The 15,072-nt window shown below is 36.9% G+C and overlaps 1 protein-coding gene across 1 annotated transcript in view; it reads left to right on the top strand.

The window, feature by feature from the left end:
- LOC148865440 (Nucleic acid-binding proteins superfamily) overlaps positions 1–15,072 on the top strand; it is an 86,507-nt gene that overhangs the window by 54,196 nt on the left and 17,239 nt on the right. The window contains exons 4-7 of the mRNA XM_088979133.1: positions 3,551–3,710; positions 3,821–3,941; positions 5,899–5,980; positions 6,092–6,195. Coding sequence (XP_088835259.1) covers positions 3,551–3,710; positions 3,821–3,941; positions 5,899–5,980; positions 6,092–6,195 — 467 coding nt within the window. The remainder of the gene's footprint in view (positions 1–3,550; positions 3,711–3,820; positions 3,942–5,898; positions 5,981–6,091; positions 6,196–15,072) is intronic.

The raw sequence follows: 15,072 nt of genomic DNA, 5'->3' as shown, positions 1-15,072 counted from the left end.
AAACCTTGCTGGTTTACAAGTGTGAAATTTAATTCATTTATCAGTCCAAGAATTGGAGAAATCAAAATTCCCATGGAGAAACTATTTTCTCTTAGGATCAATCTAGGGTTAGGTGATCAAATTTGATGTTCAAATTAAATTGGGTTCGTACCTGATACGGGTAGCATAAGTTGCAGCTCCCAAAGAGGTAGTTCACACCCAAAAATCCAAATCCAAGTTGGGTCCAAAGCTGAAGATGGCGCAACCCCAGTCAAGAACTCAATCTAGCAATCTCTATGCGAATCGATGTGCACTCCAAGATGTCTCTTTGCATGCAGCTACGAAGTTTCATTTGTCCCAATTCCTTAGTCTAAAATTGTCGTTGCAGAAATCGCTTCAACTTCTTAATTCCCTGACCATCACTGCGTGTAATGATTGTATCATCAACGTAAACTGTCAAGATAATTTTCCCAACTGATGTCTTTTCTAAACATTGAATGGTCGACACTACACTTCTTTAAACCAAATTGTTTTACCAGACTACTGAATCTGCCAAACCAAGTTTGTGCTGACTGTTTTAATCCATATTTAGCTTTCTTGAACTTAAACAGTTTACATTCCTCCCCTAGAGCAACATACCCTAGAGGTTGCTCCATATGCACCTCCTCATGATCACCATGAAGAATGCATTCTTAACATCAAGCTGAAACAATGCCCAATCTAAATGAACAGCTAGGGAATATTGACACAAATAGAGCCCATCTTGGCCATTGGGGAGAAGGTCTTAGTATAACCTACTCCATATAATTGAGTGTAACCTTTGTTAATCATTCAAGCCTTCTTCCTTTCCACACTAATATTAGGATGTTGTTTCATAGTATAAATCTTCTTACAACCTTAACTTGCTTCCCAGGAGTCAAAGTAACAAGATCCCATGTTTGATTAGATTCCAAAGCAACAAACTTATTGCTTATTGTCCATCGCCTTCTTCTAGTTAGGAGAAACAACAACTTGGAGAGAACGCAAGACAGAAACGAAAGACAACATAGATAGAAATCTCTGATAGGCAAGAGATAGATGTACAAATGAAACACAATGATATGTAAGGTGATCAGTACAGTACAGGCACATTTACCTTTATGGAGTGCGATGGGAAGATCAAGGTTAGATGAACCATTCAACAGTGGAGGTGATGGTGGAAAAGTAGGTGCTAGAATGGGATAAACAATTCCTCGAGGTCCTTTGCGATACACACTCTTAGGTGGTGGTTCTGCTTCTATTGCATCACTGCAGCTAGATACAGGAATATGACCATCTGTTGAGGCAACGGGGAGAGATAAGGAAGAAGATGTGGGAGAGGACTCAGTAGGAGAAAAGAAAGGCACAGTTTCAAATGTCACATCAGGGAGTATCAGAGTGTCTTGGGAAAATACACTTTTAGGCTTCAAGCTCTAACTGGTGAACAAAACAAACACAACTAAACACACAAGGAGAAAGTGAGAATGGTTTAGTAGACGGAAATGACAAGGGAGAAACTCTACCAAGTGATGAGTGCATACGGTTAATTAAGAAACAAGTTGTGAAAACTGTATCACTCCAATAGATTTTAGGAAAATACATCTGAAACATCAAAGCATGAGCCGTTTCTAGTAAATGTCTATTCTTCTGTTCAGCCACACTGTTTTGTCGTGGAATGTGTGAACATAGACTGATAAATAATTCCATGAGAATCAAGGTATGACTGTAGATGGCCTTCAAAGTATTCTTTTGCATTGCCCAAACAAAATATTTTAATAGAAGCACCAAATTGATTTTGAATTTCAGCATGGTAAGAAATAAAAATATAAGGCAGTTCAGAACAAGCTTTCATTAAATAAATCCATGTCATGCTTGAATAATCATCAATAAATGTTACAAATAGATCCACCTTTCTCAAGCACAAATTGATTCTCATTCCTTAGCATCAATTTGAGGGGGAGTGTAAAGACAAAGAGGGTTAATATTGTCTTAATATTTCTGTATCTTTGGAGCATATTTGTATTATACTCCTTGTACACTAGATTCTTTTCCTAGTACACTTTTTTGTACATTTTTGTATCCTAAGGACAGAATTATCCTTTTATATTTTAATGCAAATAACAATTTCTGGGTGTGTAGTCTCTTGAGACGCATCCATACAGTTCTCTGTCACCTTTGTTCTTTACCATTCAATCCTACTCTGATAAAAACATGGTCGCTTGGAAAACGAGAACAGTTAGGTGTTGCTCGTTCTAGTGCAGAAGCTCTCATGTCTTCTCAAGAGCATTATGGTTATGATTATTGCTTGATTCTGTGTCACTTGGGAGAAGCTATTGGAGCTTGGTGCTTTGTTATGACAGCAAGGTAGCTATCAATATACCTCATAACCTGGTTCAGCATGATCATACTAAGAACATTGAGGTAGATGGTCACTTTGTCAAGGAGAGTGATGATTGGAGTGGTGTGTCTCCCTTATGTGAAGATTGACTAGCAGTTAGTAGAAATTTTTACTAAGGGTGTTCCCATGCCAAAGCTACAAATTTTCTTGGCAAGTTGGGAATGATGGATTTCTATTCCAGACTTCCGGGGTAGGGTTGAGAAATTAAGTGTATGGTTATTGAGCTACTTTCTATTTTTTTTCTTTATTTTATTTTGGACCTGTTTAGTGGGCCCATGGGCCTTGCATATTAGTTCATTTGGTATTTTAATTTATAGCTACCTTATGATGGCCATCCTTGTAATTTTACTTCACATTATTAAAGCTTATAAGCTCTGGTGGGATCCATTTGGATCTCATGATTTGTACCTCCCAAAACCACCTCTCTCTCTTCCCTTTTCTTGCTTCCTTCATTCTACTGTTCAAACCTTAATTGATTTCCAATATAACCTAATCAATTGCCATAACCAATAACCTTAACTGATATCCAATCAATTGCAAGGAGAGACCTATTGTCTCAACAAAATCTTCAATCAAATGCCTTGCTGAATCGTAGAAAGAAAACTACAGATCTGGTTGCTAAATGCTCTGCCACCAACAGCACATCGAAGACACAAGATTTCTTGCAATCAAATCTTATACAACCCTTACAACATGAGATATCAGAACTCCTAGAGATGGTAAATACAAATGTCAAGAACCAACAGGACAGAAAGGAGACCCAAAATGATGACACAAATTTTAACAGGCCAGAAATTTCTTGCATCAAAATAGCTGAACTGATGGACCTAGCAGACCCCTTAATCATAGTTTAAACAAGCTGGCCACTCTATAATTCAATCAAGCCTTGAAAAAAAAGGCAGGGAATCTAAGTTCCTTTGCCCTAACTCTACCAAACCCTCTAGAGACACAAGGAAGGTCTGAATGCTCTGTATATTTTCAGTTTCTTGCTCACCTCTGACTGAACTTTCATCTGACACTTGATTATACAGACTGATTTGACATTCCCATAGAACCTGATTCAATTTGTTGCTGTAGAGAAGACAAGACCAGCATGAGAGGCCCTCCTTTCATGAAATGATGTAGTTAAAGTTTTCTATTTCCTTGATATTTTAGGTGATCCAAGCAAGTGAAGAGAACAGAAAGTTGATCTTCTCTGAAAAGGAAGCAATTTGGGAAAAGTATTCACAACAAGTAAAAGTAGGGAATGCTTTTGAAGCAAGAGTAGGTTCTGTTGAAGATTATGGGGCCTTTGTTCATTTACGTTTTCCTGATGGTAATGATAATTAGTTTAATAGATATCCTGTGTTCTTTTCTTAATATATTTCCTTATAATGACTTTTCTATCCGAAAGAAATTTACTGGTATGTTGTATTTGAGTTGCAGGTTTTTATCATCTTACTGGGCTTGTACATGTCTCAGAAGTTTCATGGGATTTGGTTCAAGATGTGAGAGATATCCTAAGTGAAGGTGATGAAATAAAAGTTAAAGTTATCCAAATAGATAGGTATTGGCATGGTCCTGTTATACTTATTTAACTGTACTCCTTTGAAATTGATTGATCCTTCTAGTTACATGGACTGGTTGGGAAGTTTTACTTTATTCAGATAGTTATATGGAGCTTGTGGGTGAATAAAATGAGTAGTTACAAGCAATTACTACATATGTTGATGTTGGAGAATTTATAATGGAGAAAGGGAATTTCTTTTTGACATCCAGTACTGTCCATTGTGTTCATCTAATGTTTGAATATATTACAAACCTACCTAAAGTGAAAATATCTTAGAAAATCATGGTTTTCTATTGAATTTGATGAGACAATTGATATAGGATTGATAGGTCTTATATCAACCGGTGTCAATCAGGGATGGGTTTAGGAGGGTTGATACAGGTTCAGAGGTGATTTTAGGACCAAACATGGGAACTTTATTTTCAAGGTGCCAAGTTGAGGCTAGGCAACAAGGGGGCACGTTGTTACCTAGTCGCCTAGGAAATGAATTTTTTAAAGTAAAAAACATATATCCTAGGGTAGTTCCCTAGGTTCCATAATCATATTTCTTTAATAATTATCAATAAGAAAAGTATATGTTAAGTACAGAAAATTAACATATTCATGAGAAAAAGAAGAAAGAAAAGAAAATTCAAAAAATATAGGGGCTGATCCCCTATTTTTGTCATAGGAAAAGAAGAAAAAGAAAATGTGTTGATTAGAGAAAATTTTAAGTTCTTACTTATTGGTTCAGGTTATGAAGTCATTGAGGGTTCAATACAGAAGTTATTGATCAAAGAAAAAATACAGCAGTTAGCAATGTCTGTGTTGATTAAACCCTAACAAATAAGAAAATAATAAAAAGAATTTAATATATAAACACACAAAATGAATATTTTAGTTTAATAATGTCTATTTTATAATTATATTCACAAAAAATTAAGAATATAAAAGTATTTTATTACACAACATACAAAGCTGTTTGGCGATTAGGCGAGGCAAGCCTCCAAAGGCACCTTGTCGCCTAGGCATTGCCTTGACAACTATGCATAGGAATTATGTTGGATAGGAAGGCTCTTAGGATTTAGTTTCAGCAATGTGTTTCAAAGAGGAATTATACATTTCATTTGATTGAGGGGGTGGACATGCTAGGCTATAGGCAAATGACTATACTTATGGATTTGAATATTAAGCTTATATTTGATGACTGGGAGTTGGTTGATGATAACGGATAGTAGTGGAGTTTGGTTGGGAAACTAAATTATTTGATTATTACTTAACTTGACATATTATTTGCAGTTTGGACTTTGTATTATTGTTCAGTTTATGGACTCTCAAAGAGCCTGTCTTCTAGATGTAGTATTTTAGATATTGTGATATTTGAAGAGTTCTAAAGGCCTTTGGGTTAGAAGGTGCGAAATGGATCAGTTGGTAATGTCTCTGGCAGGTTGTAGCAGAAATTTCAGATCAAATCTCGCCTTCACCAGGGTTGGGAGGGATGTGAGTTTGGGGGATCAGCTACCCCAGTTGTGTAGCCCCATGGAACCAAAAAACAAGCCCTGGGGTTATATATGGATCATGGTCAACTTGACTATCTCTAGTTATATAGTTGTGGATTGGGCTGCCTTGCCTTGATGGTTAATGGTTTAAAGTAACTCCCTTGAGCTGTTGCCTTTAGTCTCATTTTTATAATTGTTACTATATAAAATAAAAAAAATGATAAAATTTTAAGGGTCTTTCAAGCTAGATTTAGGTAAAACTTGGAATATTGTTCATTTTTATAATTCCTTGAGTTGTTGCCTTTAGTCTCATTTTGAAAATATTGTTCATTAGATTTAGGTAAAACTTGGAATGGCTATGGAATTTGAATACCATTAATAAATTAAATTAAAAATTGTTTCTTTTTCTTTTTAGTATGTGCTTCAAAATTGTTTCATAAAAGAAACTGTTTGGGATTTTATTGGCTTCACTGTAGAGAAAAGTCAAGGCTTACTTTGTCAATCAAGCAGTTGGAGGATGATCCTCTTTTGGAGACATTGGACAAAGTAATTTCTCAGGTTTGTATTTTGGATATTGGGTCCTAGTTATTCTGATTAATATAAGTCAGATATTGCTTATTTACAAGAAAAAATAAATACCACTACTAATTAGTTTTTTCAACTGTACAGGATAACCATATTGGATCTGATAATTTGAGCACATCTGGTGATTTGAATATTGAACCTCTTCCAGGACTAGATATTATATTGAAGGAGCTACTACAAGAAGATGGGTATAAGTGCCTTATTACATAGTTCTGTCATGAGTTGTATTTTTGAAATCTTTGGAACTTTTTGTGAATTTTATTTTGTCAAATAGAATATGGTTCTATTTTCATTACCTTTTAACATCTAATTGACATCCAAATTTTGTTTCTTAAGTATTCCATTTTTTATGTGTGATCATTAGGCTGTGTTTGGAATCGATGTAAAACGTCATTGATGTAAATGTTTATGCCAGTTCAGTTTTGTTGGTGTTTGGGTGGAGTGTAAATCAAGATCGATATAAAGCTCCACACTAGTTCGGTTTTATTGGTGTTTGGATGGAGTGAAATTTTACGTTGTAAATTGATGTAAAACTTCATCTAAAGTAAAGTTTTACATCGATTATAGATGTAAATACTACATCGATAAAATTAGTGTAAAACTCCAAGTTTTTCTTGTCATGCTTTTCAAAGCTCAACAATCACTTTTTTACAGTTCAAAGTAAAACCTCATCGATGTATTTTTACACCAATACGTTTTACATCGATTCCAAACATAGCCTTAGGTCATAAAAGTCCTCAAGTCATTGGAGTCTTCATGGATTGCAATGGGGTGATTATTTTTTCTTCTTTTCAGCTCGTTGACATGAGAAACTGGAAGTAAAACCTATAAATAATATAACTATTTCCATCAGTTCCCACATATAAGAAGCTACTACACTAGTCCTTCAAATAGTCTACACAACACAGAAGAATTGAAGCACCAAAAATACAAAAAAATGTTTTAGTGTATATGGAAAATAAACTACTTGAAGCCCCCATATCAAAAGAAAAAGGAAAAAACTAGCAATAAAGAAATGAAATTAAGTGCAAGAGTTCTAATTCTCCAGATTGTAATCTGGGTTTATTTTTCATTGACTACTTAGGTTGAAGGGATGAGAGATCCATCATATGGATGGCCGAACCCTGTAGGAAGGCTTGGCGAAATTTCAAAAATCTTTCTCCCTTCTGGGAATCACATTCCCTATTTTACAAAATTGCATTTTCAATGATCAATCTTGAAACAAATCGGACCAGATCTGAAACCAAAAAGGGAGGAGAGGGATATACCTGATACGGAGTAACAGTAACTCCCAATGAAGGTGTTCACGCCCAAGGAGAAGACCAAAAACTGCTTCCACTGAAGATGACACAATGTGAGGTGAAGCAGAATCAACATGACGACTCTTCAGCAAGAACCGAGTTCTTCAGCAAGAATGTAGTAGAGGGCTGGTGAGCACGACTTCAGATTGCATCTTCTGCCAAGAAGCAATATCAAGAACGATTCTTGATCACTCCCACAAGTGGAGATTGAACTGGTGGGGCGGCAAGAACAGGAAGAAAAGAGCAGAAGACAGGGGCGGTCAAACTGTATATTGTCTTCACTCTTAATTCAACCGACTGTGAGTTAGTATTTGGAGGTCCGCCTTGCTCTCCTATTTATAGCCTTAAAGAGGGAATCTCCTAATCTCATTAGGAGTTTCCTAATCCAAATCTTTTATTTGGATCTTGAATCTCTTTAAGAGATAAGGATAATCCCTTATCTTATATGCAGATAAAGATCAACCTTCCTAGTCAAATTATGAGTTTCCTTATCGAAATCTTTATTTGGATCTGGACTCTTTAAGTGGATGGGGATAATCCCTTATCCTATCTGTTGATCCAAATCCCAAATCCACCCCCTATTTAATTAATCTTATTAAGCTAGTTCAAATTGGGCTTTAGGCCCATTAAGTCTATGTGCTCACTTAACCTCTTAACCTGCTTCCCAGTTGGCTATCCTTGTATGGTGTGGGACCCAAACATTGATCTACACATCAGCCACATGGGTTTAGCCCAACCTTTGTTACAGGGCCTGGCCGAATTCATTGTAGGAGACAATGAACCCTTGAGTCCATCACCATGGGTTCTTAATGGGCCCAACATTTACACTAAATGGTCCTTGGGTCCAATCACCTTATGAAAACCCAAGGACTATGGGCAGATGCAAGATTAGCCCATCAAGTATTACTCTCAATGGTCTTCACTTAACCTCTCAGCCCATAATGATCAAACACTGCCCGACACTAGATGACCTCTCCCTCGGCTGCAAGGAACAGTGCTGCACTCTCTACTCACATGGATCCTGGGAATTAAAACCTTTTGCAAACATTTTGAAACCATAATATATCTCTTATATAAACATATTTTGCAAAAACAAATTTCAACGATTGAAATCAACTGTCGGCAATTTAAGTTTCCATCAGAGAGAGTGCATCCCCGATCATTCACTTTGTCCGACAATGGGGCTGATCCTGTCACTATGATCACCCACTCAGATGAATTCTTGGACTGTCCCACCATACCCAGGTTTTGACACCCTCTAAGGATTTCATTGATTGGCATTATCAAAGATAACCCATTCCGATACCTAGTGCAGTATCATAATCGAGTCTAGGGGTCAGGTGTAACATTCTAGTTTTTCCCATCTGTCTCCAAGGTCCAGAGCAATACTGGAATTTTGGTCCGGTTCAGGGTTTCAAGAAAACCCACACTGCATGTACCTCAAGTCTCACCCTGGCAGTTGAGACAAGCCACCCCAATCAACTTGGTGGCACATCAGTATCAGCCTTGGCAGGATAAATCTCCCCAGATCTATCCAACGGCTGTGAAGATTCTAAACTAACACGAGTCTCATATGTGTCCAGTTTAAGGGTATTACACAGAAACACACCACAATGACATGAATCAATTATATACTTTATTTATTTACAGTAAATGTCAAAAGATACATCAATCTGATTGGAGTTAGAGGCATAATTGTCTAAAATAGGTTTCCTTCTAACTGTTTTAAAGTGTCTATTTTCAAAGATCAGGGAAGATATACCAAAGTACCTTTAAAAATAGTCAATATCTAGTGTTGGTCCCAGCTATCTGGGGTCTTAGGAGGGGTGGACCGGATATGGACCTATCCTTTTGTAGAGACAAGGACAGTGAGGGTTAATATTGTAAATTTTCTTCTTATTGTACATATTTCTTCATTCTTTCATTGTGTATTATACATCTTGTATACTAGAGACATATTTGTCCTTTTACTTTTCATTAATATAAATATCTTTCTCTTGGTGTAGTTGACTCATTAATAATGTTGAACTCCTAGAAATCTAGATGTTTTTGTTACCATTAGAAATTTTAGTTTCCCTCAACCTAGGATAATTGAGGCTTTTTTCTCTAAAGAGGATGACTGAATTCATTAAATTTTTTTCTAAAATCACGGTGAAACAAGATTTTGTGTTTTCTAGTTTTTTAATTCAAGCCATCTATGCTATTAGCTAACGCCATCTGACAATAATAGTGATGCCACTAGTCAATAGTTTCCATTGCCACTAGGAAGAAATACCAGAATTGTCTGATACCAACTTGTTAGAGAGAGTTAATTAATAGAAGTAGAAAGAAGACAAACAGGAGAAGAAATGAGAGAGAAAGAAGGGTTTTCAAGAAAATGAATTTTGGGGCATGCCCCCCTGTTCATTAACTTATATGGTGTTAGATACAATTCATTAAGATTATAACAACCCATTTTGTAGGACATGGTTGCAAGAATAATAATGACTTACACCATCCAACAGAGGTCCTTAAGTATGGTTTTTTAGATCCATGATTGGCCAATACCAGAACTCAAAGCATTAAGGGAATGAGATGATAAAGCCCAATATTGTTGGCCTCATCAGGACTTATGAAGTTCATTCAATGTGAAAAACAAGCCAAGTAACTAATTGATAGAAGCAGCACTGTTGTTTGTCCTTCCCTATGTTGTTAGATGCTATTTCCTATGAATGTTTTATATAGATGATTGAAAGTTGAGATTTTATTCTCTTTATGAGTCTATGGATCATAATAATTGGAGTTAATAAATCTTGATGGATTCACCTTTGTGAATTTGGAATGTAGTCACTTCTTCTGAGATTGAATGCGGACTTTAAAGTACTAAGAAATTTGATATTTTTGTTACAATTCTTTTGGACTTTGGGTGTGGCAATTGTAATCTTAGTTCAAGGATTTTATTACACTAGACACCTTCATTTGTCCTATTGTACTATTTGGTCGTTCAAGTCAAAAGACACTTTTATTTGTGCATACTAACCATGCTCAGTGCCATATGACAATGTAAATCAAGTTAGGTATATGTTTAAATTTAAAAGTTTTTAATGTGCTTTTAATATTGTAATACAAGATGTTATTTGATTTTGATTGCTATTTATAATATTTTATAAAGAAACTCAGTATTCAGAAGTTTTTGAAACCCATTGTCTTTGTGTGTTGTGAGGTGTGTTTCATGCACTGAGTGCACAAATGGGCATTTCCGCTTTGTATATGCATTTTGTTTTGATTTTCTTGGTTAGTGGCATGGGTGAGCCTGGATGAGGTTGCATGGTTGTAATTCTGTCCCATACATGTGGTCTCATGTAACCATAATCCATGCCTGAATAATCTTGTTGTCTTAGATTTTTCTTTGGAAGATGTCTACACTACCTTGGTCACATGTATAGTGCACTTGTGTGATTTGGCCCTAATGGTGTGGATGGTCCATCTTGGTCAAATTGCTTAAACTCAGGAATGTGTGAATGTATGGTATTGTGTTAGGTGTTGGACTTCTTTGTATATTTATGAGCCAACCCCTACGTTGTATAGATTCCCAGAGGGATAAGGTTTTTATGCCCCCTCCCCCTGATCATAGGTTTTTTTCTTCTGGTGGCAACCCCTCCACCGGGAGTAAATTGAGTAAATTTTGGGGTTAGAGAAAAGAATGTATGGCATTGTGTTGTAGTTAACCTCTACTTTTTCAGAGGATGATCTCTGGTGGAAAGAATGTAAAGATGGAAGATTCTCGGTGAAGTCCTTTTATATGGCCTTGATTAGAGATAATCTGGTTTCAGATCATGTAAAAGGTGTGTGGGGAAATCCGGTGCCTCCATAGTTGTCAAGGCGTCACCTAGGTGACTAGGCAGTTTTTCATGGTCGCCTTGCCTAAATGCCCTAGGTTTTGCATACTAGGTGCCCGCCTGGAGACTTAATCGGGCACCTACATACATATATAAAACTATTTTTTAATTTATTGTTTTGATATTTTATTGGTTGTTGTATTCTTTTAAAATAAATCTGCTACATGGTATCATTTTAACATTGAATAATATTCTTTTATTTATGTTCTATGTTGATAATGAGCCTCAAATTGGGCCTTAATTATGTTATGTTTACTTAAGCTTATTCGCCCATTTAAGGGGCCTATCTATAATTACTGAAAATTAAGATTAATGAAAGGGAATTAGGGTGTAAGAGGAGATTACATTCAAAAATCTTTCTCTGAACCCTATCAGCCGCCATGGTTCAAAGTATCAATACGCCTTTGCGTATTGGCAGAGGCGTATTGGTACTTTGAACCATGCGGAAATATTTTTTTTATTTTTTTTCAAAATTTGGTTTTTGGGTAGTTTAATATCTATATTTATCATTAAAAAATAGTGGGGTCCCGAAACACCTGTAAACAGGCGTATTGGGACCAAAAGATACAATACAATACGCCCGATATGGGGCATATCGTATCGACTTTTTGAACCTTGTTAGCTGCCACCTTCTTCTCCTCTCTTCTTGTTTCTGCTTTCTGTTGTTCTCAATCATCTTTTAGAGTGTTTTTAATTTATCCGTTAATTTCAAAGGGTTGTTTTTCTTCTTGGTATTAGAGCGGCCTCTCCTTTTTCATTTTTTTCTCTTTTTTCCCATACACAGTGTGTATGGAGAGAAGAAGGTTGTCTTTGTCATCATTCTGACAGTCTTTGGTGTTTTGCCAAAAACCCTAATCAACTGGAGAATTCTGCTTGCGGGCTCCACAGGGAGTTTGACCTTGGCACTCAGTGATTAAAAGGCGTCTTGTTCATCATCTTGAAGATTGACTCAAACATCTTGGTGTTATGTGAAGTCGGCTAGGTTTTTTCTGTTTCTCTCGGATTCCGGGTGTGACGTAGTCAACAGGTATGACTACATAGAGGTTGGTTCTCTGCATCTATTTTTTTCTATCTTCCTTGATGGTTAATTGAAGTTGTTAGAAGCCCTTTTGGAGTGTTTTAAGAAGATGGAGAACTTGGGAGTTGAAAACAAGCATGTTTCCAAATCCAGACAGGTTCCGGGGGACCCTGGCTGTGATCACAGTCAAGCTAGATGGAACAAACTATCTGGCATGATCACAATCAGTAAAAATTCATGTCTATAGTAGAAGAAAGTGGGAGTATATCCTTGGGAGCAAGAAAGCTCCTTCGGAAGATGACCCATCTTATGAAAAACGGATGCAAGAAAATTATATTGTCATTGGATGGTTAGTAAATTTGATGCAACCTCAAATGAATCAACACTATCTATGGATGAATTCAGCAAAGGAAATACGGGACAATGTTGCTGAAACCTATTCTTAGAAACTGAATGTGGCCAGGGCATACAAGTTGAGATGTGATATGAATAATTTAAGGCAGGGGGAGAGACCTTTGGCCGTTTACTTCACAATGCTGAAATCTCTTTGTCAAGAATTTGACTTGATGGAACTAATGATGCTGAAACCTATAGAAAGTTAGTTGAGAGAAACAGGGTATTTGAATTCTTGATATGGTTGAATCTTGAGTTTGACAGGTTCCGGGAGCCTCTATAGACTCTCTATTGGCTGTGACCACAGTCAAGCTGATGGAACTAATTATCCAGCTTGGTCACAATCGGTAAAGATTCATATTTGTAGTAGATGCAAGTGGGGTTTTATCTCCGGGAGCAAAAAGGCTCTTTCGGAAGATGATCTATTATATGAAAAAAGTGGATGCAAGAAAATTATACTGTTATTGGGTGGCTTGTGTACTCAATGCAATCACAGATTAGTCAGCACTATTTGTGGATGAGTTCAGCAAAGGAAATTTGGGATAGTGTTGCTGAAACCTATTCCCAAAATTTAAATGTGGCCAGAGCTTACAAGTTGAGAAGTGATGTGAAGAATTTAAGACAGGGGGAGAAACCATTAGTTGTATACTTCTCAACACTGAAGTCTTTATGGCAAGAAATAGATTTGATAGAAGTTGTAACCTGGGACACCATTAATGATGCTGAGACCTACGGAAAACTAGTTGAGAGAAACAGGGTGTTTGAGTTCTTGACAGGACTAAATCCAGAGTATGATATTACAAAACAAAGTATTTTATCCAAGGATAGTGTCTCACTGTCTCAAGCATATGCCTTGGTAAGTAGTGAAGAAAGCAGGAGACTTGTCCAGGTTCAAGGGGCTGGTCTAAATGACCACTTTGCTAATATGGGAGTGAAACCCAAGGGGGTTGCAAGGACTCCACGTAGCTTCGGGAAGAAAGAGATTGTCTGTGAGTACTGTAAAAAGCCAAAGCACACTAAAGACAAGTGTTGGAAATTGCATCCTGAGCTTCTACCACTTCGGTTTCAGAAGAAGCCTTATAATAAAAGGGTAGGTAGTGCTAATGTTGCTGCTGGTCCAAATAGTGACAGATACCAAACTGAAGAGATGATGGCTAGTGTGCAGTTAGCAGCTATGAAGGCAGAATATGAGAAGTTTGGGAGGATGATCAGTCACCTAGAGGGTGTGACCTCTTCTTCCAACCCTTCAGAAAATTCAACCTCTTCTGCATTTGCTCATTTAGGTATACGAGCTTCTGCCAATCATGCAACCATTTCAGGTAATTGTAGGATCCCTTGGATTATTGATTCTGGTGCTTCTGATCATATGATCAGCCTTTCTACTTTGTTTGTTTCATACGATTTACTTCAATGACGTGACAAAATCACCATAGCCGATGGCTCTCTTGCCTCTATCTCTGGCAAGGGAACCATCAAGGCTACAAACTCCTTGGTTCTTCCTTCTGCTCTTCATGTACCTAGACTAAATACAAACTTGTTATCTGTAAGTAGCCTAACTAAGTCTTTAAACTGTTGTGTAACCTTCTTCCCTTTCTACTGTGTTTTTCAGGATCTGGATTCTTAGAAGGTGATTGGGAGTGGCCGTGAGGCGAATGGAATATACCTGCTAGATACTCTTGGACAGTTCCATGAGCAACCTAGAAAACCTGCTTTTGGGTCTACATCTACAGAATCCATCAGTTGAGTCATGTTATGTCATTTTCGTTTGGGTCATCTTTCTTTTTGTGCATTAAGACATTTATTCCCAGAACTGTTTAAGGGAATTAGTTTGTCCAGTCTTCATTGTGAGTCTTGTGAACTGTCAAAACATTGTAGAAACAGTTATCTTTTGAGTAATAAAAGATCTTCTTCTCCTTTTAATATTGTGCACTCTGATGTGTGGGGGCCTTACCACTTACCCTCTATGGGTGGCTACAAATATTTTATCTTGTTCATTGATGACTTTTCTCGGTTCACTTGGATATTTTTGATGAAGTCCCGTGATGAAGTTCCCAGACTCGTGAGGCAATTCCATGAATTTGTCTTAACCCAGTTTGATACCAGGATTAAAATTTTCAAATCCGACAATGCAAAAGAATATTTTGAGAAGAACTTGACCTGCTATCTCACTGATTTAGGGGTTATTCATCAAAGCTTCTGTGTTAGGACCCCAGAACAGAATGGAGTTGCTGAAAGAAAAAATAGACATATTGTTGAAGTTGCAAGAAATTTTCTATTTGCCTCACATGTCCCTACAAAGTTTTGGGGTGATGTTCTCACTGCTACCTACCTTATAAACTGTATGCCATCTAGGGTTTTAGGGTTTAAGTCTCCCTTCAGTCTCCTTCATCCGGACAAGGATCTTTTTCCTATTCTTCTTCGTGTTTTTGGCTGCACTTGTTATGTACATATCCCAAGTGTCCAAAGACATAAATT

This window comes from Nelumbo lutea, chromosome 3, assembly GCF_056320005.1.
Source record: "Nelumbo lutea isolate HS-2025 chromosome 3, American lotus-T2T, whole genome shotgun sequence".
Lineage (NCBI taxonomy): Eukaryota > Viridiplantae > Streptophyta > Magnoliopsida > Proteales > Nelumbonaceae > Nelumbo > Nelumbo lutea.
The sequence above is the reverse complement of the archived record's forward strand: the minus strand, read 5'-3'. Positions and strand labels throughout refer to the sequence as shown.